The sequence below is a fragment of the Gossypium arboreum genome, chromosome 4, assembly GCF_025698485.1.
Source record: "Gossypium arboreum isolate Shixiya-1 chromosome 4, ASM2569848v2, whole genome shotgun sequence".
Classification (NCBI taxonomy): Eukaryota; Viridiplantae; Streptophyta; class Magnoliopsida; order Malvales; family Malvaceae; genus Gossypium; species Gossypium arboreum.
The window spans coordinates 120423552-120447642 of NC_069073.1; the positions used below are offsets into that span (position 1 = coordinate 120423552).

Sequence of the window (24091 nt, forward strand, 5' to 3'; positions counted from 1 at the left end):
GAACCAAATCTCCATTAAAATTGCCTAAACGAATATTTATTATATTGGATTTAATCCATTCATAATTTAATAATTCAATTAAATTTTATCGGACACATTGATAATATATAATTTCATAAATTTATTTTAAAAATTTAAATGAATATCGATTAAGATTTTTATTTGATATTTAAATAATACAATTTAAATTCTATTATTTGTTTTCTTTTTTGATAAATTATAATAATAAAATAAATTTTAAACTATCAACGTGATTAACAAAATTCAAACCCAGATCACACTTGATATGATCAACATTCTCTTTCTCTACTTTATACTATAATGATAAAGAAAAATATATTATGTCGTCTATTTCTACAAAATATAAGTCGCCAGGTTATCAAAAGAAGGGGTAGCCATTTGTTTACTTAATTAATTAAAAGAATATTGGGTTGGGTTTAAAGCTATGAGTTGTCCCAAGATGCTTCCCAGCTTGCTGATTGCATATTCTGTAATAGTTTTGTATTTATTTAATATTTATTATTATATATTATATATCTATATTAAAAAATTTATACAAAATTGTGAAATCAACCTATAAACTCTGTTAATTCACCATTAACACATTTTCTCTCAAGTTTGATAAGACTTGTTGAAGTAGAGAGGATTTCATAGGCCTATGAATTGGATTAGCTTTGAGGGACTTAAAAGTAAATTTTGGATTTATATTATTTGGGTTTTTTTAATCGAGTCATTTTAAGTTTAGATTAATTCTAATTTAAGGCTTTTTTTTTGTGAAGAAAACGAACTATTTCATTATGTTAAAAATAAAAATAAAAAGTACCCCTCGCTTTGTCTTGTTGAAACATATCTGAGACTTCATTAGGGATGACATCGAGGATTTGTAGACTTGATTTCCAAGTGAGACTCAATTTCGCCAAGTGATTCGCAATTGTGTTATCTTCTTTAGGTATATACCTCAAACAACCATTGGCCTTCAGCTTTCAAAAGTCGTCATACCCTTCTAAGCACTGTAATCTTGAAACTTCCAACCAATTATCAAACAAGACTTTGATGATTTCAGGATTATCAGATTGAATTGTAGTTTTTTTCTTGATTTAAGTTATTTAATAGAATTATTTTAGATTTGGGTCATTTTGAATTAAAGTCTTTAAGGTTTAAAACTCAATTTTTTTGAGAGGAATTAAGATATCTTTTATGCCGGTTTTTACAGTATATAAAAATTAATTCTTTTGAAATTTGCGATTATCTTTCCTAATAATATCATTTTTAAAGTTCGAACCCGTAAAACTCAATTTTTTTAGTATCACAATAAGTGTCTTCATTTATTTTATAATTTGGGAGTAAAAATGTTCAACCAATAGTTGTATAAGTAAAACCCAAATATTAATGAGTCAAAGATTCGAATTTTATCCAAATAGATAAAAGAAAATCCACTAACAATTGTTACATAATGTTATTCACAAAATAAAGCTTGAATGAAATCAAAGGATACAATAGGAATTTCACATTATGTAAACTCATCATCAAAGGGCTTATTTTAACATTCCTTTATAGGACCCCATGAGTAGACTTTTGCTATAACTTTCTCCCCCACACACATCTGCTTTTATCTAAAGCCACCCTCTCGCTCTCATACACACACAAAGAGCTCAAAGACAACAGTCAATCACAAAACAAAACAAGCCCCACAATCAAAACTCTTTTTAGTCCTAAAGAAAAACATCTCTCTCGAGAAATCAAAAGAATTGATGATGGATCAGCTTTGAAACCCCAAAACACTTCCACTATTAAAATAAAAATCCAACCCCTTTTATTTTTATTTTTTCTCAGAAAACCCCACCATAATGGAACTTACATATTCTCAGAACAATAAGCAAACCAACAATAATACCAATTTGGTCTCTTCTGATGGCACCACCACCACATCTTCAGCTCCTTCTTCTACTAGCAACAACAACAATAGCCCTTTTAATATAACCTCCATATCTCACCTTCACCGCCGTCTTCTTCATCCTACTACTTCTTCAACAGCCACCGTTATAACCACTGCAACGCCGCCTCTTTCTTCTTCTTCTTCGTCCCCTTCCACTACTAAGACTAACCCTGCTCAGCCGGTTGATGCTTCACTAGCTATTGCTACCAGATCTAGTGCTTCCCTTAACATCGATGATTCTACAAAGAAGAATCAACCCAACTTGCCACCGTCGTCGAACCCACCGGCGAAACGGTCCACTAAAGACCGTCACACGAAGGTGGATGGTCGGGGACGGCGTATAAGAATGCCTGCAGCTTGTACAGCTAGGGTTTTTCAGTTGACTAGAGAGTTGGGTCATAAATCTGATGGTGAAACGATTGAATGGCTTTTACAGCAGGCTGAACCGGCGATCATTGCAGCCACCGGAACTGGTACTATACCGGCCAATTTTTCGACTCTTAACGTTTCGTTGAGAAGTAGTGGGTCTACGCTTTCAGCTCCACCGTCGAAATCTGCTCCTCACTCGTTCCATGGTGCTTTAGCTTTGGCTTCTCATCATCACCCATATGAAGAAGGGTTTGCTCATAGCGCTTTGTTCGGTCTCCACCATCAGCAGCAACAGCTGTTAAGGGCAGATCAAATAGCTGAAACTTTACCTGCAGGTGGCGGTGGTAGCGGTGGTTGTGGGAATTCAAGTGAGAACTATATGAGGAAGCGTTTTAGGGAGGACTTGTTCAAGGATGATAACCAACAACAAGGTGAAACCGGTGGCGGCGGTGGAAGCGGAGATGGTGACAGTGGCGGCGATGGATCCTCCATTAAGGCTTTTAAAACTGGCTTACCTCAATTGCATAAGCCATCGAATATCTTACCTGCCACTGCCATGTGGGCAGTGGCACCAGCTCCCAGCAGTACAACTGGAAGTACGTTTTGGATGCTTCCAGTTACTACTACTGGTCCCTCAATTCTAACAGCCGCATCTGGAGCCGGTTCATCCGAACCCCAGATGTGGCCGTTCGGAACAGCGAGTGGCAACACATTGCAAGCACCCTTACATTTTGTTCCAAGATTTAACCTTCAAGGGAACCTAGAGTCCCAAGGTGGTAGAGCCAGCCCTCTGCAATTAGGTTCCATGCTATTGCAACAACAACATCAACCGTCTCAACACCTCGGGTTAGGGTTATCGGAATCTAATTTAGGAATGTTGGCCGCTCTTAACGCCTATTCTAGAGGCGGTCCGAACATTAATTCCGACCAAAATAATCCCATGGAACATCATCAACAACAAGGTACAAATAGTGGAGATGAAGACCCAAATAATTCTCAATGATGTGGTTAGTAGGCAAAAACTTTAATTCCCATAGTTGAGATGCTTTTGAATTTTTTTTCCCTTCAAGAAAATACATTTAGTTTTATAAATATGGGGAGAAATTAAGGTTCTAATTAGCTACTCTACCCTTCTTAGTTTTCTTTGTTTTGATTTGGTTAATTTATGGTTTTCATTCTTCTACCCTATTCAATTTTGAAATTTAGTTCATATACTTTAATTTGTTTGGCATAATTTAGTCCCTATTTTCATAAGGTTAAAATATGCTCTAGGTCCCTATACTTTTATTTCAAATTACAAGTCTAATTTAAATATCGGTTCGTTATAACATTTTTTTTTCTTGCTTCATGGTTACCAGTGGTTTTATTTATTTATTTATTTAAAAGAAGACATACTAATGAACAATTAGACTTAAAATTTGAAATTTTAAAAATAAAGGGACTAAATTTTAAATTTAAGAAGAGTACATAGACTTGGATCATATATAATTTTTTTATAACGCCATTAATTAGTTTAAGTAATTAACACAGTTAATTATTCAGCTTTAAATACTTCTTAAAACATACTTCTATGTCAACGTAATGAGTTCGAATAGATGATTTTAAGAAAAGTCTAGATCATTATTTTAATTGAAATAGTTAAGAATGTTAGTTGTTTAAACTAATTAATGATATTATAAAAGATAAATAATCAAATTATGCTAAATTTAAATTCAGGAGTTGAATCCCGAATTTGAGCATAACAAAGAGGTTAAAATCATAATTTGACCTTTTTATTTTGGATTTATGAATATTTATATCTGGAATTTGATGTTGAGAAGTTTGAAAGTAAGCAATTTCAGGTGTAGTCCAAAGGGACTTAATTGGGAAAATGAGAGTTGTTTGTATAGTAAGATATTTATATTTATTTGTGTTTAAACAATGTTATTTGGTATTACATCCTTTTTTTGTACTTATGATATTTGGAAAGTAACCAAATTTTTTTAAAAAAATTAAACAAGGAAAATGAATTGCTTTTGCTTGCTTTTTTTTTTTTTGAATTTGTTGTAAATCTTTCTCTTTCAGTTTGGGAAATTTCATAAATGGACCCTGAAGTTGGAATGAATTTGGGTTCGATTTACTATAAGTTTAAATCATACAAGTTTAAGGTTTGGGTTTTTCAAATCAGGTCATTATAAGCTCAAATCATTTCAACTTACAGTATTTGTTCGGTACATTTCATATTCAAGTTGTTCTAGTTTTAGATTAGTTTTGGGTTTAAAGAAATTTGAGTTCGAATTGAATGAGTCCTCAACGTTTATCTCTTTTGTCATTTTAGTTTTATTTTTTTTGGGATCGTTTTGATTTTTAACCTTCAAATTTTTGTAAAATTATTTTTTAAAATAGAAAAGTTAACTGAACTGTCAATCCATACGTATTTTATAAAAAATATTTAAAAAATTAACAAATTAGTAAAAATCTTCGCTTTTTATTCCCAACTATGAAGTATAAGTAGAATCCATACAAACTACCACGTCAATTACGTTCAAATTTTAACAATTAAATAGAATTTTTCGTTAAAAAAACAATTTGACTAAAATTTAAAAATGAATACCAAAATAATTAAAAAGAAAATCCGGTACCAAAGTGAAAATAATTAAACATCAAAAAGTGCCATTAAGCCTTTATTATTATATTAGTACGATTATAACCTTCTAAATGAGGAAATTAAAATGTCATTATTATGTTTTTTTTTTTCTTTTGGGGGCAGGGGGCTGTGACTGCCTTTTTCTTTTTTCAGGTATGGAATAACATAGTTGTGCGTACCATATTGGAATAAAATAATCCAAATTAAAATGATATACACCTTAACATAATTAAATTATTAATGAATTTATGTTTTGATAATTTAATTTTAAAAAATAAAAAAATCATTAAATTATTCAAAAATTTTCATTAAATTGTTTAACTATTCGAAATATTTTATTTAAGTCACTAAGTTATTATATATATTTTTAAATCTGACTAACAAGCTCCAAGCGATAATTTAATGATCGATATTATAAATCAATACCCATCTATGATTAGAAGAGCATACCTTACACGCAAGTCAATTAGACGATTAATGTCGAAAATTAAAGGAAAGAAATTGCTTGGAGTTTACTTTGCAGATTCATGACGCTTAAATGTGCTTCTTAAAGAAAATGAACTATAGAAGACCTTTCAATTGATGTAGACGATATGATAAAGTCATACAACAATGATTTTAACATTCCGATGACTTGATGAAAACTTTCTAATAGTTCAATAATAATAGTAATATTTCAAAACCAAATTTAATAAAAATCTGAAATGCAAGCTAATTGCTTCAAATCAACACACACAATTTCATTCATTTCATTCAAATAATGTCACATAAATCATATTATTTAAAACCATGTAGCTCAGAGTCTTCAATTTTTCGTCAAGTATTCGTGTCCAACATTCTGTGTCCCACATATGAATATAGAGATACGACAACCGTCTCACACCCGAACTGTACACATTTTTGGTAATCTCATAAAAGGGGCAGAAATCAATGATAAGTATAATGTTTTTACACTTCATTTCTGCAAATTTTTATGTACACAACACAAAGATACAAAAGAAATGAGATAAAAAGGTTCGGAAACTTCTTTTTTTCGGTCGAGCTTGTGGAAATGGACTTACAGGTCAAGAAGGTACGAGAGCATGGCCAGAATCTGTTATAGTGTTTTGTTGTCTTGTGCTCGTTCTTGAGATTCCGATGGCAAGAGGGACAAGACCCGTATCCTAGAGAAGAAATAAACACAAAAGTTATCGATTTTAAGACCAACCATGTTGAGGAGAAAGTGGAAATGAATAATATGGTTAGCTTACAATAAAGTGTCAGCTGCGTAAAATACCGGAACCTTCCCCAATTGTGCACCGGTAAATCTTCTTCTTTGAGTGGAAATAACCTGCTCGGCTTCTGTGCCTGTTGCAGTAAGAACAAACTGAAAGACATGCACGTTAAAGACAATCCAATGATTGGGAAAGCGAAATTCAACAATCACCAAAAGAACAAGAGAAGGGGCCGAGATGAACCAGAGGGAAGAGTACAGCCATAAACCCATATCCCACGAGAGGTGAGAAAAAGAAAATCGCTAGAACACAAGGACTTCCTGAAAATCCCATTAGAACATCAGTGATCTCGAACGTGATATTAAAAACACGAAGTTTCTCGGGTTCTTTTCACTTCCATAACAAGCAAACTCGAAGAGAAATCAATTACCGAAACCAGCAAAAAATGCCCAATTAGTTTCAAAAAAATCCAATCTTTTCTCCAGGCCCCATTCAGTAAAGTTCCATTTGTACCTACAAAGATTAGAAGTTATTTCACCATTATCTTAGCTTAGACTAAGAGCAAAAAGATTTGAGACGGAAAATACTTGTTTTACCACGTACTCGAAACAGTAATACGCGTACATCCAAGAAAGAAGTACGAAATTGAGTGCCTTCCCAACGTAAGGTATAAATCCCGCGGCATAAACCTACATATATTAAAAAAGATGCAAGTCATCATCTCAAAATATATATATATGACTTCATACATGGAAAAACAAGTTAAAAAAAAAAAAAAAAAACCTATACAAGATAGGCAATAATTTTACCTCGAAGAAAAAGAAAGTCAAAAGAAGCAACGAATACACCTGCTCCCCTATTCCGATCATGATCCTGTAGGAAAACATACAATGAAAACCGGACTTAAGACACCTATACGAAGTTTAATTGTTTGTTTAAGAAAAAGCACCCACGACCATCAGTACCCTCCGAGGCCAGCAGGCCTAGCTGCATGCACTTTGCTGTCTGAGGTCAATGTATCATTTTGTTTCGAGGATTCCACCGTAGAAGGCCCGGATCTCCCCATTGCAGCAAAACCATGTGTAGCAATGTCATTGTACCTGGATGTTTATACAAAATAGGTTTATGTTCAACAAATAGAACTAATCCAGTTCAAAATGTTGCATCGAAGAATATAAATGCAAAACGGACGAGAACGTACCATAGATTGCTCAGAATAAAGCTGAATACGTATAAGGGATAGAACCAAAATACCTGCAGATAAAAAAATCGAATATGTAATAATAATCAGTCCAAGTAAGTGTTCATAACAAGATAAAAGCCGCAAGACATGATACGGTTTGTTATAAAGAATACTGTTAGTTATATCAATGAAACATAGAGCACGCAGTTCCCGACCAAACGGCGGGGATAATGAGATGATAACAGCAGTCACGAAGGTGGCCCGGGAGAAAGCAGCAATGACTAGTTTTATGGTATTGTTGCAGGGAACGGTCACGATTGTAGGACGTTTTGGGATTCGTTTCTTTCGATCAACTTCCTCGGCTAAGTACTAGAATAGCTACGGTATGACAATCAAACTTTACTAAAAGCACATAATGATTATAAACTACTACTTAAGCCGCATCGATTGGGGAAATTTGCAGGATTTGCATCATATACACAAATCAACACAATTCCATTAAACCAAACATTAGCATCTCAAATTCATATGAATGCTATATATATATGACTGCCATCAAATTGGAACTGTTTCTAGGATTGTATATATGGTAAACACTTACATAGAATAGTTGTATGAGGAAGCCACGTAAGAAGGAATAAAATTTGAAGACACCATGGAATTCAGACATTGCTTCACAATTGGTTTGTGAGTAATGATCAGGCAATATCCATTGTAGTGTTGGGATAACTACTGAATTTAGGACAAACAAACTGAAAAATACAACAAAATTAACCCAATTTACACATAAATCATTAGCTAATCATCAATTATGAAAATTAAAAAATAAAAATCTCAGCTTTACCTTCCTAAGAATATGAAGCCATTTAAAAGAAAACACTGTCCCGTTCTAATCATAAGCTTCTTCGACCTACAAAAAAAAAACCCAGATTTTGTTTACATCAAAAAAGCAAAATAAAGTGATTAATTAACCAAAAAGAAGAAAAAATTAGAAACCTGCGACAAAGAACGATAACTCTGTGAAGACAACAAGCTTCTCTGAAACCCTCTGCCCATAGAATCAAAGCTTGCTTTAATTTAGTCCTCAAAGCTTCAATTAATGGTTTCATATGTTCCATCTGTTTTTTTTTTTTTAATCGATAATCAAAGAGAGAAGGAAGGACTTCCAGTGTGACGACGTTTCAAAGACAAGAAAAAGGCTTTAGCTTTGATAGACTTATAAAGCTTTTGCCTTGAAAGGGCAAAAATCTTGAACTTGATTGGGCCACGTGTGGGCTTTACACGACAGCCATTAAAATTGGTTTTTTTGTAAGGGTTAAACTCGAAACCGGTTTAGCTGCCGCTTCTTCACTACAAGATTCTCGAGCTTAGGTGAAAAACCAGAAACAAAGAGCAAAAAAGCTGAGACTTTATTTTTTCTTAAAAACAAAAGAGATGGCACAGCCAAGCAAAGAGCCTTGCAAGAAAGAAGCTTGCGATATTCAATCTTGTCTTTCAAAGAACAACTTCCTCCCTAAAAGGTAACATTTTTATTCTGTGATTTTCCCAAGTGATTCAGTAAATTGATTGATTTATGGGTATGATTGGATTTGCAGTATCTTCACAGTTTTCTAAATTAGAACTTTGATCGAAGGAACCTTGAAATCATCTTTGATTAATTCCATTGAAAAATGGATGGATCATGGATATAATTTATTTTTACAGACTACGGATTAGCTTAGAAATTAAATTCATGTACCATTTGATCCATCCTTTGATGCTGCAATTGTTTTCAAAAATGGATGCTTAACTTGGGTCCCATCCGTGAATAAGAAAACTATACTGGCAATTTCAAGTTTTAATTTTTTTTCCGGGCAATTTCGAATTCAGGTCAATTTTCATTTCAAGTTCGACTAGCCATTGTGTCATTTCGAGTTTTATACTTGAGTTTAGGATCATTTCCGAGTTCAATTAGTGTTTTAAGATCAAATCGAATTGAATCAAAATCGGATTCAAATTTTCAAGTTCGGGTCAGAGATGCTGTTTATGCTTGATGTTGGACTTGTTATGAAATGATCCATGTTGTGCATTGTAGGTGCCAAAAAGTGATTGAGCTGCTCCAATCTTGCTGTGAGAAATGCAACTATGAATCCACTCATTGTGCTTCAGTGTCTGCTCTCCTAAAGCAAATAGCCAAATGAAAGACAACATGACTTTCCATCTCAATTCATGCCATTCCCTTTGAAATACACATTTATATATCACTCAATGTAACCTTGTATTAGATTTGATGTTGTTTGGTACTGACCATATTCTATAATATATATATATATATATATAGATTTGAGTTTTTAAGGGGGCATATAACTTCACTAACTGATTCATTGTATATAAATGAAAGGACAATAGTGGATCTACCAAATCAAAATTGCAAAAGATATGCATGTATTTGATTCCTCTTTGTTTTTTTCTCTTTTTCACACTTCACATGTTGAGAGAACTATGGATATAGTTTATACAAGGCAAAAGATACATTGGGCTATATATTTTTCCTGTATGAACTATGGATAGTTTATACAAGGCAAAAGCTGAAGTCTATAGTCTGTATCTTGAAGCTAAAGGGAAAAAGAGCCATAGATAATCTCACCTCGGATAACTCCCTCCAAAATATGAGTGTGATCAAATAAGTTTGTTCGTAAAATACACGTTGACATCAATAAGGCTTCTCCCCATAAGCTCTACTGAGATTTGTAGGATGACCTAAATTTTTGTTTCAATCAAGGTATTATTCTCAAAGAATCCTGCCGCTTAAGAGGGATGCTTTCGTCAAAGCCATCCTCTTCTTCGTGCTTTAATTGTCGCATTGACATAGATGTCAAACTTGCACCTGATTTAAGATGATTCATCAAATGTTTAAAATGCCAAAAACAAATTGAAAGAATATGCTCCATAATGCATGATTGAGAAGGTTCATGAGAACATACCATCAACCATATCCTTGGTTTTGTGAAGAAGAAAAGTTCCTGAAAGGATAGTCACAAATCCACACATCTCTGTTATAATCTGCGTAGGGTTTTGCCTGTCCCAATCCTGATAATAACATATATTTAGATTTGAATTAGTTACTTTCAATAATAAAAATGCTAACTAGGAAGCATTTTGTTAAGTCAGTCAAAACTTCACTTTTGAAATAGAGAAGTTAGGGGAAGCACCACATGGTGGAAGTAGCAAGCTAGAAGCTCAATTTCAGGTTATGGCAGACAACCATGGGTTAAAACTATACTCACTTGAACAAGAGAATTGAAACATGGGATTGTCAGTTAAAAATTCTTGAATGATAAACTATTCATGCTTCTGCATGTTCGCGTATATATAGGATTAAGTAATTCATTCCATGTTGTAGACAGATCAATAAGATGATAAAGTTGGAAAAGGGCTTGGGTTGAAAGACAATAGAGAGGCATCAAGGAAGATATGTTTTAGAATATGCATAAATGGAGTTTTCAACCATTCTGATACCATAAACGACTGGAAATTACCTTAAACATGATTACACTCGCCAAAATGGTCAGTGTCGTGAACATAACATAGTATATGGGAGAAACAACAGCTGTGTTGAAAGTATCAAGTGCCTGCAATTTTGAAGGCAAAAAAGAAAATATGAGTGTGAAACAGAAGTTTTAATTCAGCACACATGATCAACACAAAATCAAGTATAAGAGTATGAAAAGCATAGTTTCTATAAATTGTTCAAAACTAGAGAGGAAATAAAATTTGAAGTAAAATGATAAATTTCTCACATTCCCCACATTGCTTTCTAGTTCCCTTTCTTTAAAGCGTCACTTGAAAGACATCAAGATAAAGAGGGAAACAAAAAAAGGGGGGGGGGGGGACAACAAGTAAACATTACCTTGTTTAAATAATTCATTTGAGTAACCACACAAGTAACCACAACTAAAGTAAAGGCCCATGTTTGTGGATATACAAGCTGATTCATTCCTGAAAAAGTTAACTTCAAGGCTATGCCAAGTGCTTTAACACTCATGACCTGTTAAAGAACACTTTGATAAATTACAATCTGCAAAAACATAAGAAGGTAAACAACACTAAGCTACCAACAGCCTGACAGGGATGCATACCGAAATGGAACCCACAAGAGAGCAAACTCCAATGTAAACCATAATGTGTGACTGTCCATATTGTGGAACAAAGTGGAATATAAGTATAAAGACAGCTGTTAAGACCAATAATGCGTAAAAGAGGAACCCTGCAAGAAGATCCAAGGAAAACTACAATCATTTTCTTTCTTAGCAGTTCAACAATTTTGAGCATAAAACAATGTTCAGAGCTGAAAGCAAACTTAATGGAACCTGGTTCTGTAGCAAGATCCCAAACTTCCGTTACAGATTCAATCTGACGTTCTGGGGGAGCATGCAAAACGATTGCTGTAGATCCCACGACACATAAAACACAACCAAGAATCCCAAAAGTATGTAATTTTTCCCGTAAAATTATATGTGCTAGGGCCGCACTGCAAGAGAAATTACAACTAGCAATTAACACTAAAAGGCCAAACCAGAAATTTGAGTGATATATTTCCATACCTGATAATTATACTGAGGGCACCAAGAGGAGTAACCAGTATAGCAGGTGCAAACGCATAAGCTGCAAAATTAGCAATTTCCCCAACAACCACTGTTGCATAGCCAAGTACGAATTAGAATTTAACCACTTTTCCTTCCAGAATCATGAACCATAAGCAACTCAGACAATTCAGTAAATTTAACAAGATTGCACAATTTGTTCAGCCCCTAAACATTAACATGTATGCGTGCAACAAAACTAAAAGAACTATGTAGATTCCAACAAAACACAAAAAGATGATCTTTTCAATAGGTGCAATGTTGCTTCTACGGAATCATATAACCATAAAATATTGAGTTAATGATCAATGAAAAATCCATAAAACTTACTTGTTATCATGCCCACCCACCAAAGTGGCTCCAACAAGTAAGAATAACCTCCACTGCCTGTGCAAAAAGTACAACAAATAAAACAATCATTGGCGCCGTGTTACGCACTAGAGCAATACCAGTGTCAAATTTTGATAAAACACTTAATGATAGCAGTGCATTTCAAAGAGTTCTTTAGGTAACTGAGGTAACCAAAAAAACAAGGTGCTAACAGCAATGCAACATAACAATTTGGGCAATAACAGTCATAACATGAACAGTTTTTTTTTTTTTTTTTTTATTCCATAGCAACAAAACAAACAATCATCTGAACAAGCAGATCATTTTCCCCAAACAGTTCTCATACTAGATTTCCAAACGCTCAAATCAATTTAATGACCGTGCTTGTTAATTAAATTCCCAAGGCAAATTGATTTCCAACAGCTACAGTTCACTCAAATTGACTTTCCTAAATTGAGTAGACTACTATTCAATGCGTCACAACACCCTGCAGTAATCCAGAAAGACTGAAAATTATATTTTAAAATAAAACAAAATCACCCAATTCTAATGATAACAAAAATAAGAGAAATAAGAGAAAATATTAGTAAAACTTTGATAAATTGAAGTACCTGCCCTGATGCCAGAAGCACCAGCTTTCTTCAAGCCTTTTTTCTTAACAATGAAACTTGCTCCAATAAATAAACTGGAAGAAAGTGCTAAAACCAAACCCTTAACATTATCTGAGGACATGCCCTCACTCCACCTTCGCACAGCTGCCATACTTTGAAAAAAAATCTTCCGAAAACCCTAATTCTGAAGGGATAACTCTACATAGAGTCAACCACAACTTCACTCGATCCTCAATCTAACCAGAACTCGGACTGAGTCTAAAAACCGAGTTCATGGATCGCGATTTCAACCGATCTTGGAATAGGTTGAAACGTGAGATCGGAACAGAGTTGGAAGACCACAAGCTAACGGATCTCGACTCCTTAAAGAAACTACTTACACAAATAGCAGTGAGTCCTTAGTCGAATGAGTTGAAATATGAGACGGAAATTTTGAGGAAGAAAAGGGGGGGAAACAACGAATATTTACAATGTGAGTGAAAAAGAGAAAGTTGACTGGGTTGACGCGGAATGAGTTGAAGCGGAAGAAGTAGATCTCACGTCTTGAGAGACCAAAAAAAGAAGCAGCAGATGAAGAAGGGTTGGCTGTCTGTCAACGAGAATTGAGGACGACTGAGTTTGCCCGAGTTTGGTGAGTTGGTGAGAAGAGAAACAGCTTTTAATTATTGTAAAGAGGTTTTCTTGGAATGGAAGTGAGAGACAAGAAAAAGAAAAGCGCGTGGTGGAGATTGCGCGGGGTTTTATGCTACGGCTTTGGTTTGGTTATGATGAATCAATGATGATTAGGAATTGAATTATATTTTTCACAATAATTATGGTTAAATTAAATTAATTATATCATCGATTTATTTAATTGATTGGTCCATTAGGTTTATTAAATAAATAATTAGAAAATTTTATAAAAGTATTTAAAGATTTATATTCAATCGGTTCAATCTAACTGTTTAATTGAGTTTTTTTTCCTCAAATCAACTGGTTTTTAGGTTAACATGTCCAATACCTTTTTTCAAATCGATACCTTAGTCGGTTTTTGGTTCGATTCAGTTTAAACAATCATAATTTTATCAACAATTTTTAAGCTGGATTGATAGTCGAACCAATTAAGTTATCGATTTTAAGTCCGATCAATTCATACGGTACTAATTAAATAAATTATTATAAATTTATAAAAATTAAAAATTATAAAATCCGATTCGACCAGATTTTTAGCTTGGTTTAGCTAGTTTGATAATCAATTGATACTTTACCTTGCTCCGGACTAATGTATCGACTGATTCTCAATCCAATTAATCTAATCGCCCGACTCAATCCGTTTTCTAATATTTTGCATTTGATTTATTAAATTTAAATAGATCGAAACTCAATTTTAATCTAAATTCAAAATAATTCGAATTTAAAATAATTCAACTCAAAATAATCCAATTTTGAAAAATTTTAAACCTCTAATCTGAAATTATTTAAGCATGAATCTATCTAAGCTCAAAATCAGCTACCCAGATTTAGAAAATACATAATTAATCTGACGTGTTTAATTCACGTGTTAGATATATAATTATTTAAGGACTGTTTTGTTTAATTAATTATGAAAATAACATTTGGACAACTTTGCAATTATGCAAAGTGAGATTAATGGAATTTACTTCTTTTATTTTATTTATTAAAAACATTAAATTCTCTTGGTTTCTAACAAATTATGAATTTAACGTTTTCTCTAGAATATTTTTTAGTATAGAGAGAATATTTTTTTATTTGCGTTTCGTATTGAATTAATTATATTTTAACTGAATTATAGAGTAAAAATTTATAAGTTATAATATTATTTAAAGTTTTATATTCTTCGTATATTTATAATTTAATTCACATACTTCTATTTTAAAATTAAATTGAATTTAAGTATCGAATAGTCTAGTTTAAATGAAAATTTTAAATCAAAGTTAATTGTGAATAAAAAAATGTCATACAATATCGATTTTAACAATTCAAATACCATTTTATAATTTTTTGAAGTTGGGTGAACAAAATGTAAACTTACTAATAATTTAGTGACACTGGATGTAGTTTACCCAAATAGTTATTGAAAGAGCACAAGTCAATTTACTCTTTGTTCAAATTGATGTCCCAACTGCTCTTTGGATAGATGTTCGAACATACGTATGAATAAGACATTTTAACAACAATTTATAAACGGAGAGTAAGACAATGAGAGATATCAACACACATTATTTGTTAATGCATTTTGGATTCACCAATCCTATTTTGCAATGTCTTTTTCGATAAATGATTTTATTTAGCAATCGTCCGAATCATCTATGAGCTAAAGCTCAATCTACTATTAAACAAAGAAGTAATTGCAATCTCAATTGCTACAAATCACTCGCCCAAACAACTTCGTTTGCAACAAGGTTTACTCTCCAACAAAAGCGTAACACAAGAGTGCAAAAATATCAAATATAAGATACACAAGTAGCCAGCCTAAAGCACTCCCACTAGCACACCGACATGTGCGGAAATGCAACCTATTTATAAGCCAAGAATGACAACTTGTCAAAGTAAATTTTGATAAGATAAAACTCTTAGTTAAAAGCTAAAGTTATTTATTGAATCATGTCCAATAATTATCTCATAAAATTTATTCATATTTATGTAAAACAATCAACTTAGTCTTCAAGTAAAAGGATAAGGATAACACTTTGACATGGAATTATTGATCCATCCTCCTTCTACTATTCTCAATTTCGATCAACAACAACTAAGATCTAATAAAACATGAACAGTATAACACACCATGAAGATCAAAGTATAAAATGATATGCACTTAATTATCCTAAAGGCATGTTCAGAGTGTTGTCTAAAGGTCTGTCCAGTTTGAACAAGGGATGCAAAACATGCCATGCATTAAGCTGTTCAAACATGAGAAACTTTAGATATAAGGACAGCTAAGGTCCCAACATTTATCATCCATATTATTATTATTATTATTATTATTATTATTATTATTGTGTTTGTTTGAAATATGTTTGTTAGTCCTAAAAATATCAAGAAAATATTAAGAGGGGGTCAATTGGTATTTTTAATTTCTTTACACACTTTTCTAAATGATAAGGAAAGAGAAGAAAAGTTTGAACAATTCAATTTATAATAGTTCGAACACAATTACCTACTTTCACTATTTTGGTATATCTTAACCAAAAAAATTTCAATTCACTATACTTGAATTGTTACCTTTCAAGGAAAATATATATCTTTCACAATCCCTATCTTTTTCACAAGGTTTAGATAAAATCTTTTCCCCTAGCTTTTATGGCTAAACTAAAACCTTTCTTAGTTTTTATGGCTCAACTAAAACCATCACAATTTATAATCGGTGATTTGAATGAAAGAAAACAAAGAGACTTCTACAAAGTATTTATTTACAAAATTAAGCTCTCCAAGAAATGGAATGAAAGTGATAAAAAAATCTAACAATAAGTTGCTAGAGAATATTTACAAAAGAAATAAAAATAAAAAAATAATTGAATACTTTTCTCTTGATCTTGATGCTTGAATATCTGTCTCGAGTCTTGAAGTGTTCTTGAGGTGTTATACCAATGAACAAGTTTGTGGATGTTTATGATCGTTAGGGATGAAATCTAACCATTGGAAGCATTAATTTCGAGCTTAAAAACTATCCCTTCACATCATGTCTCGAGACGTATCAAGATTTCTTGGGACAAGGCTGAAAAATAATCGTTATATAGCCATTGGCAGGTAATGTCTCGAGACAATATGCAATTTTATCTAGACATACAATACAATGTCTCAAGACAAGTAGATCCTGAAGCAGAGTTTTGTTTTGAAGTTTTCATATCTCAAGATACGTAATCATATGTCTCAAGATTTGCATGCCAAAGTCCCTTTAAAATATTTTAAACATCGTAGAATATTTTTGTATTAACTTAAAAACATTTAGATAAATTAAAAAAAATTAAACATATATTTTTTGAATATTTTGCAAGTCTTTAAAAATACTTTGAAAATATTTGATTAAATTTTCAACAAATAATTTAGGAAATATGATACATATAAAATTTGTTTTAAATGTTGTATATATATATATATATATATGATATAGATGAAGTCATACGACAATGTTTAACTTAGAACTTTAAAACTAGAATTCAAACTAATGAAAATGAACATTGCAAGAAAAGACACAAAGGGATGGTCCACTCTGGTTTGGGCTTCTTCAATTAGCTAAAAGGAAGGGCAAAGCTTGCTTATGTTTCAATGGGCTATTGGTGGTTTAGGAATATCATCATTCTTAATGGACATTATAAAAATTAATCAATTAAAATTTATTCAAGTTAAGACAAAAGTTATGAAAGTTTTTAATTTCTCCAATCAAAACTAGTCTTGTATTTTTATTTGTGGTGATGAAAATAGGTTTGCTCATTGTCTCATGATGATATTTGGAGTTCTCTTCCATCTTTTTTTACTTGATGTTCTTGAGTTTGATTCTATGTCTTCAACTAGTGATTTGTGGAAGTGATTAGGTTTGAGTGTATTAGGGAACTCTGATAATTTGGGTTTAGTTTATCTCGGTTATAAAAATGGAGGGTAACAAAATAAGGGTTATTATTTGGTATACTGGCAGAATAATTTTTTTTTATTTCGCAAGTAGTTTCAAAAAATGTCATGTGTTTTTATGGGATAAATCTCAAAATTATACATGAACTTTAATTTAATGTGCAATTGTATATATAAACTTTAATTTGATGTAATTATACACGTGAAACTCTAATTGCGATTCAAATGTATACTTGAAACCATAATTTTGATTTAATCATACAAATTTAAAGAAATAAATACATCAATTTATTTTTATATTGGGTAAATATAATTATTTATGTATGTAATATATTAATATAAAATGATGTTCTATCAATAATTGTATTAATAATTTACAAAATTGGACAAAATCAAGATTTTATGTATCAAATTGTACATTAAACCATAGTTCATGTATAATTTTGAGATTTATTCATGTTTTTTTCATATTTTTCTATACTTTTATAAGATACTTGTCAACTCCTTAACTTTACTTGTGAAGTCTAAAACTCCACCAACATTATACTAAATATTTTTCAATAAAATAAATGTGGATTTGTGCATTTAAGCATGAAAATGCCACTTTAATTAGTGGTTTGTAATGTGCAATTGGTGCATATAACCAATAAAGAAGCTCTGATGAATACATTGAAATTTGTTATGGAAATTATGTAAAGTTTATATTTTTTATATTTTCAAAATTTTAACTAATTTTTACAATTTTTTCATTTTAAAATATATTTGATAATTTTTTAATTATTTTTATAGATTAACACGGGTTAAATCATTGATAAAGGATTTGATTAAAATGGTCAATGTGCCACGTGACTGGTCAACTTATCATGTCATTGATGACGTAGCGCATTTTGATTAGCTAGTTTTTTTTTAATTTATGCTAGCTTTTAGATACCAAAACAAGTAACAGTATAAAGTTCAAGTACTAAAATGGAACAAAAAAATAGGTACATAACCTAATATTATTTTAACCCGTTAAAGTGATATAATAGGGTTGATAACAAAGCAAAATGTGTCACATGTCACTCTTTTATTGGAAAATTTGACACGTCCACAAAAATTTTAACGTCATTAAGGTCAATATCGAAATGGTTAACAAAAATAAAGCACGTATTGGACATTTTAAAATTGTAGGTACCATATTAAAACAAACCACAAAGTATAGGGATCTTTCTTGCCATTATCTTGGATACCTAATCATATATATATATTTAATATAACAATATACAAAAGCACATAATGATAACAAGTGGTTATCTCTCTTTTCTTGTATGTAATTTTAATTTTTTTATTTAATTGTTCATTATTAATTAAGTTTGAGTTTTCAAACTTTTCTTTATCTATTAGTTGTATTTATATGTTAATAATAAAATTCAAAAATTATTTTAATTTTTTAGAGAAATAAAAGTGTCCTAAATTTCGCATTGATTGAAGAATACTCTTACAACTCATGCTTACATTACAAATAAGTATCAATTTACTCGATATTTTTATAATCTCTTTAAAATTTCTTCATTTGAAAAAATTCACAAGAAATGACTTATAGTTTAAAGTTATATATATATATATATACAATATGATATATATTATGTGAAAGAGAAAACAACAATGTTCAAAGAAATGAGTATTAATTTAGAGATAATTTGGAACCTAGTGATTCCAATAGTGGTGATTCTATTTCAAAGCTAAGTTTGTTTTAAATGTTAGGCTGCAAATGTTAGGTTAGAATTGTAGTAAATTTATTCTAGAATTTGTTTTAAATGCTAGGCTAGAATTGTACTAAGTTTATTTTATAATTGGAAGTTTATTTTATAATTGGAATAATGTACTAATATATAGTGTGCAGGATGTATCTTGAAAATATTTTTTTTATGGTTTTTTCTTCTCTTGAGTGATTTCTTGCATTATTCATTTCAAAAGTACAACAAAAAATTACCCCGTTCGAGAAAATTATAAGTGTATATAGACGAAAATACTACACTTAAGGTACTAGAGTCCAACAATTAAATGGTTAAATTGAGCTTGTGCAGGAATATGGGTGAGGAGAAAATATGAAGAAAAGCATCCACTGTGGCCAAGATCGCGACACCAATGCCTCCATCACCACTCAAGGAGTTGGACTTTAGCAATGTGCAATTAAATGGCCTGTCTTCGAAGTCACGACATTAACATAGTGATGTCGTGAAACCCATCTTCATGGTTGCTATGCTAAGTCACCAATTACAACCTTGAGTTTAGACACCAAAGTGAGGAAACTAGGTTGCTTGAGTGCCAAGTCGCGACACCAGAAGATCATGGTCGTGACATTGAAGCTCCCAAACAATACTTGAAGTCAACTGATGAGGGTGTTGTAACATCGAAGCCTGACAGGTGAAAAAATACAAGGGAAATTTTGTGGCCAAACAAGCTTAAGTCACTTTTCATTGAAGGGCATAATTGTTAATTAATCCAAAAAAGGATAAAAGTTACATAGGTTTGGGGCGCAACCTAAGAGCTCAGAAAGGGCAACGGGAGGCCCAAAGGAGGCTTTATGAACTCCTTGTATGAATTGATGAATAAGTGGAAAAGACTTTAAAGACCAATGTCTTAGATGCAAATGGAACTGATAAAAGACTTTGAGGGGGCCTACAGGCTCCTTACAAGAGGATTAATGGATTTTGAGGTATCTAAGAGAGATAAGCTTAGGAAGTGCGAGAGAGACATAATAAATTGATAAATCATACATAATAATAGACATAATGAACTTGAATAATTCATATGTCAACATGGTGGAACACATCTTTATCCATTGTGACTTTGTGCGGGCTATCTAGTTTGGAAGTTATCTCTTTGATTGAATCCAACATGTCTTGTTGAACTCAATTAGTAAATGGATTTTTCAATGAAAATGATATGGAGTACAAAGAAGTAATAGATTTTCCTCAATTTTCATGTGCATTCTATGTGGAACATGGGAGGCAAGGAATATGGTGGTATTTTTTCTGAAGGAATGTTCAAACTCAATTTGCACGTTAGAACAAATCAAGCGGATGCTACACTATATTCACAGAGCCATTGATACACCGCCAAATGTAACCTCAAGTTAGAATGAAGAAAGAACAAGGAAGTTGAGGCTTACATCTCAATCTAGAGGAAGTGTAGCTAGTAATTGGAAAGTGGTGTTTTTGTATTATTAAAGGGCATGGGATAACAACTTTGGAGCAGAGATTCAAGGAGGAACACGATAATTGTTTGTAACCTTAAAATCCAATTGAAGCTTTAGAATGGGATTACAATTTTAAGATTGATATTGGTATTCTTGAAATAGAGAGATATTTGGAGCAAGACTTCTTAATAGAGCTAAAAAATGGACCAATATTTTAAACAACAAGAGCAAGGTTGATGGAAAGTTTGCACTAGCATATAAAGATACCATGCTTTTGACAAGCACAATTTAAGTACAATTAGAAGTCAAGCCATGAGTGAAGATAGGATTCTTGCCTTCAAATGTGTCAACAAACGCAGTTAATCCAGAAACAATTTTAAAGGAATCGAAAAAGAAGGGATTAGTTTTCTTACCCAAAAGAAGTTGTGGACGTTGATGTTCATTAGAAAGCCTTTTGACTTTTTTTTTTTTGACACTGTTTGGACTCATCAAGCTTGGATTGGATTAAGGAAATTGATTTCTCTATTTTGAAGAAATTGGATCTATTAAATTTGGAATTATATCCTAAAGATTCAAGACTTATCCTAAACTTATTGAAGATATTCTTAGCGCTGATTATTTTATTGTTTTAATGAGAAGACTGGTTGTAATTGATCTAGTAAGTCAACTAATCTCAATTCCTTACATATTGAGGAGACTTATATAGATGATGTAATGAATTGAGAGCACTTATTCTTTTTCATTGAAGAACGTTTTCTATGAGTGCATTAAATGTAAAATCAAGTGTCCTACTTGTTTTGTCCTACTTAGAGGAGAGTGATATAAATATTAAGTACAAAAACAAGATTATAATCTAGTGAGTGTTAGAACTAATAATCATTTATTGTATGAAGTGTTAAGATAATAAATTATTTTTCTAGACAATACCTCGCTGACAAAAAAAAATAAAAATGAACCATATAAATATATCATGTGTTATTCATTGTTCTTTATCAATACCTGGAATAATCGTCACGGCTCAATTTACCTACAAACATCAATTTAAATTCTTTCAAAAATAAATAAATGAATAAATAGAACCGTTGACTCAAAGAATTAATGCCAATCAACCATCATAATTTTCCTTTGACAATTTTTTTTCTGAATTTTATGTAATTGTCTTTGTCGTACTTACTTTCTAAAGTGGGTTTGTTTCACGTTTCTATCTAATAGAAAGGACTAATTATTTAATTAATAATTAATACAAGTCATATATTCCAATGGTTAAGTTCACAACCACTCATTAAATTATTAAGTACACTATATTGACTGCAACTTTAATTCATTTTGGTAAATGACATAATTAGTCATTAAATTACGTGTAATTTTTCGTTTTGGTCATTTAATTAAAAATATTATAATTTTATTATTAATTTTTTAAAATTGTCTTCTTTCTTATCACTCGATTATAAAATAGCACTTTTTCTAATTGATATGGTAAAAGTTTTGTAGATAAAAAAATCTAAAATAGATAAAATAAGGAAATTTTTTTAAATCCTCCATATTTTCTCTATGTATTGTTTGTATAGGAATATGCAATGCCTATTCTTTAAAAAACATTATAAAGACAAAAACATTACCTAAAATTATTGGTTTTCTATTTTACCTCTTCTGTTTTTTGACATAACTTTTTCGTTATAAGAAAAGAAAAAATTCAAAATATAATTATTTTTTACAATTGAGTTTTAAAAATAATTTTTAAAAGATTAAAATTTGATTTGAGTCTGAAAAAGAAATTTTTGTGATATATTTTGTATTTTTTGCTAAAAAATGGCATCAAAGCCAATTTTACAACCTTCTATAATATCAGTTCTAGATATTTTTCAAGGGCATAGAACTTGACTTGAAGATATTACTAATTTGGTTTAGAAACATTGAAGAAACTTTTAATGATCTAACATTTTTTTGGTTTTGTTTTATTTTTAATTTTTATTTGAATGATAATTTTCTTTATTCCTCATTAATATTAGTTCTTCAACAACAACATTTTCAATATTTTACTTTCTAGAATTTTTATATAGAATTTTCTATTTTTAAAATAAATTTGTGTTTTTTTATAATTTATATATAAAAACATTGCCAAATTAAAAGAAAATATAAAAGTGAGAACTAAAATTGTTATTACCAACTAAAAAGTGCCTCTTAACAATTGGATGACCAAAAACAATTTCGAAAACTTTAACTACCAAATTGTAACTTTTTTTAGTCAATTGACGAAAATGATGACTTATTCATAATTTAGAGACTAATGGTGTAATTTATCCATTTTTAAATAATCATATTAAAAATACAAATGTTAAATTGCGAAGTCAAACTTTTATGTTAGGGGCACAAAATAAAACTAAAAAAATTTGAGAGGGGCTAAAGCATAATTTTTATATTAAAAAAACTTAGAGATTAAATTATAATTTTTGAGGAAGGACTAACATATCAATTTAACCACTTGAACAAATGGGGGTAATTCTCTTACCTAACCCCCATGTCTTTAAATAAAATAATTATATTATTTTCCAGTTTAATCATTATATTAATATCATTTCATCATATTTAATAAAAAAAATAAGGGTCAATTCACCATTAGTCACTAAATTATGGGTAAGTTTTCGTTTTGGTCACTAAATTATTCAAAAGTTTTCGTTTATGTCTTTAGATTGTTAAAATCAATGTTATATGACATTCTCCGTTTTCACTACCTATACCAATCGAAAGCTCTCTTTCCCCTTTTTTTCTACAGTTCAGTTTTTTTCATGAATTTTTTTTTAGATATAAGGAATCTACGAATCAAAATTCAAACAACTTTTGTCTTTGATCTCTGACAAGGATTGTCAAATGACTTGGATCTAAAGTATGTTATTCTACTCATTTATAGATATTGATCCACTGTACTGATAGTCGAATTGTAGCTTAAAGCTTGCTAGTAGAACTTTAAAAAAAAAAATTCAGTGACTTAAATAAAAACTTTTGAATAATTTAGTTACTTAAATGAAAACTTTAAAATAATTTAGTGACCAAATTATAACTTTTTTAATTAAGTGACCAAAACGAAAACTTAACCAGAGTTTAATGACTAATGGTGTAGTTTATTCAAAAAAGACGCATTAAACACTAAAAGAGTACATGAGTTACATTATATGCGTTACACTTTTTATTTGATGAAGAAACATTTTATTTATTTATTTTAATATTATAAGTTTAGAGATGCTTATGTGTTGGGCCGGGTTCAATTAAAATTTTAGGCCTATTTGTTAGGCACGGGTTCAAAAAATGAGCCTAAAATTTTACCCAAACCTGGTCTAGATAAAAATGCTAAAATCCAGTCTCGACCCACCTATATTAATTTATTATATAAATTTTTAAAAAAGATATAATACATCCAAAATACTAAAAACATTAAATGTTTCCCAATAAATTGAA

The 24091-nt window shown here is 31.0% G+C and overlaps 4 protein-coding genes across 8 annotated transcripts; 2 read left to right on the forward strand and 2 right to left on the reverse strand.

The window, feature by feature from the left end:
* The first annotated feature begins 1596 nt into the window (after nt 1–1596).
* LOC108474781 (transcription factor TCP8-like) lies at nt 1597–3539 on the forward strand. Its single transcript, XM_017776796.2, has one exon. It carries the CDS (start codon nt 1848–1850, stop codon nt 3306–3308), a length of 1461 nt encoding a protein of 486 aa, XP_017632285.1. The 5' UTR covers nt 1597–1847; the 3' UTR covers nt 3309–3539.
* A 2130-nt stretch (nt 3540–5669) lies between these two features.
* Nucleotides 5670–8599, reverse strand: LOC108476157 (protein EI24 homolog). Of its 3 annotated transcripts, none has more exons than XM_017778275.2 (12): nt 8325–8599; nt 8173–8238; nt 7930–8080; nt 7347–7399; nt 7111–7245; nt 6955–7018; nt 6749–6834; nt 6576–6658; nt 6389–6465; nt 6182–6297; nt 5993–6094; nt 5670–5819 (listed from the first exon to the last, which is right to left on the reverse strand). In XM_017778275.2, exons 1-11 carry the CDS (start codon nt 8444–8446, stop codon nt 6028–6030), a joined length of 1020 nt encoding a protein of 339 aa, XP_017633764.1. In that variant the 5' UTR covers nt 8447–8599; the 3' UTR covers nt 5670–5819; nt 5993–6027. The 3 variants fall into 3 exon arrangements, with proteins under 3 accessions (XP_017633764.1, XP_017633762.1, XP_052882580.1); XM_017778273.2 differs by having other exon boundaries at nt 5670–5892; XM_053026620.1 differs by having other exon boundaries at nt 5670–6094.
* A 37-nt stretch (nt 8600–8636) lies between these two features.
* Nucleotides 8637–10000, forward strand: LOC108476158 (uncharacterized). The gene is made up of 2 exons (XM_017778276.2): nt 8637–8848; nt 9403–10000. The coding sequence occupies exons 1-2, from the start codon at nt 8763–8765 to the stop codon at nt 9506–9508; spliced, it is 192 nt and encodes a 63-aa protein (XP_017633765.1). The 5' UTR covers nt 8637–8762; the 3' UTR covers nt 9509–10000.
* On the reverse strand, nt 9279–13654 carry LOC108476156 (probable magnesium transporter NIPA3). 3 transcript variants are annotated; one of them, XR_008281351.1, is made up of 10 exons: nt 12892–13654; nt 12281–12337; nt 11912–12002; nt 11678–11838; nt 11447–11574; nt 11218–11355; nt 10847–10939; nt 10292–10397; nt 9955–10194; nt 9279–9479 (listed from the first exon to the last, which is right to left on the reverse strand). XR_008281351.1 is itself a non-coding variant. In XM_017778272.2 (9 exons), the coding sequence occupies exons 1-9, from the start codon at nt 13040–13042 to the stop codon at nt 10085–10087; spliced, it is 1035 nt and encodes a 344-aa protein (XP_017633761.1). In that variant the 5' UTR covers nt 13043–13654; the 3' UTR covers nt 9736–10084. The 3 variants fall into 3 exon arrangements, 1 of the variants encoding a protein (XP_017633761.1); XR_008281350.1 differs by having other exon boundaries at nt 9279–9487; XM_017778272.2 differs by lacking the exon at nt 9279–9479 and having other exon boundaries at nt 9736–10194.
* Between the last annotated feature and the right edge of the window lie 10437 nt (nt 13655–24091).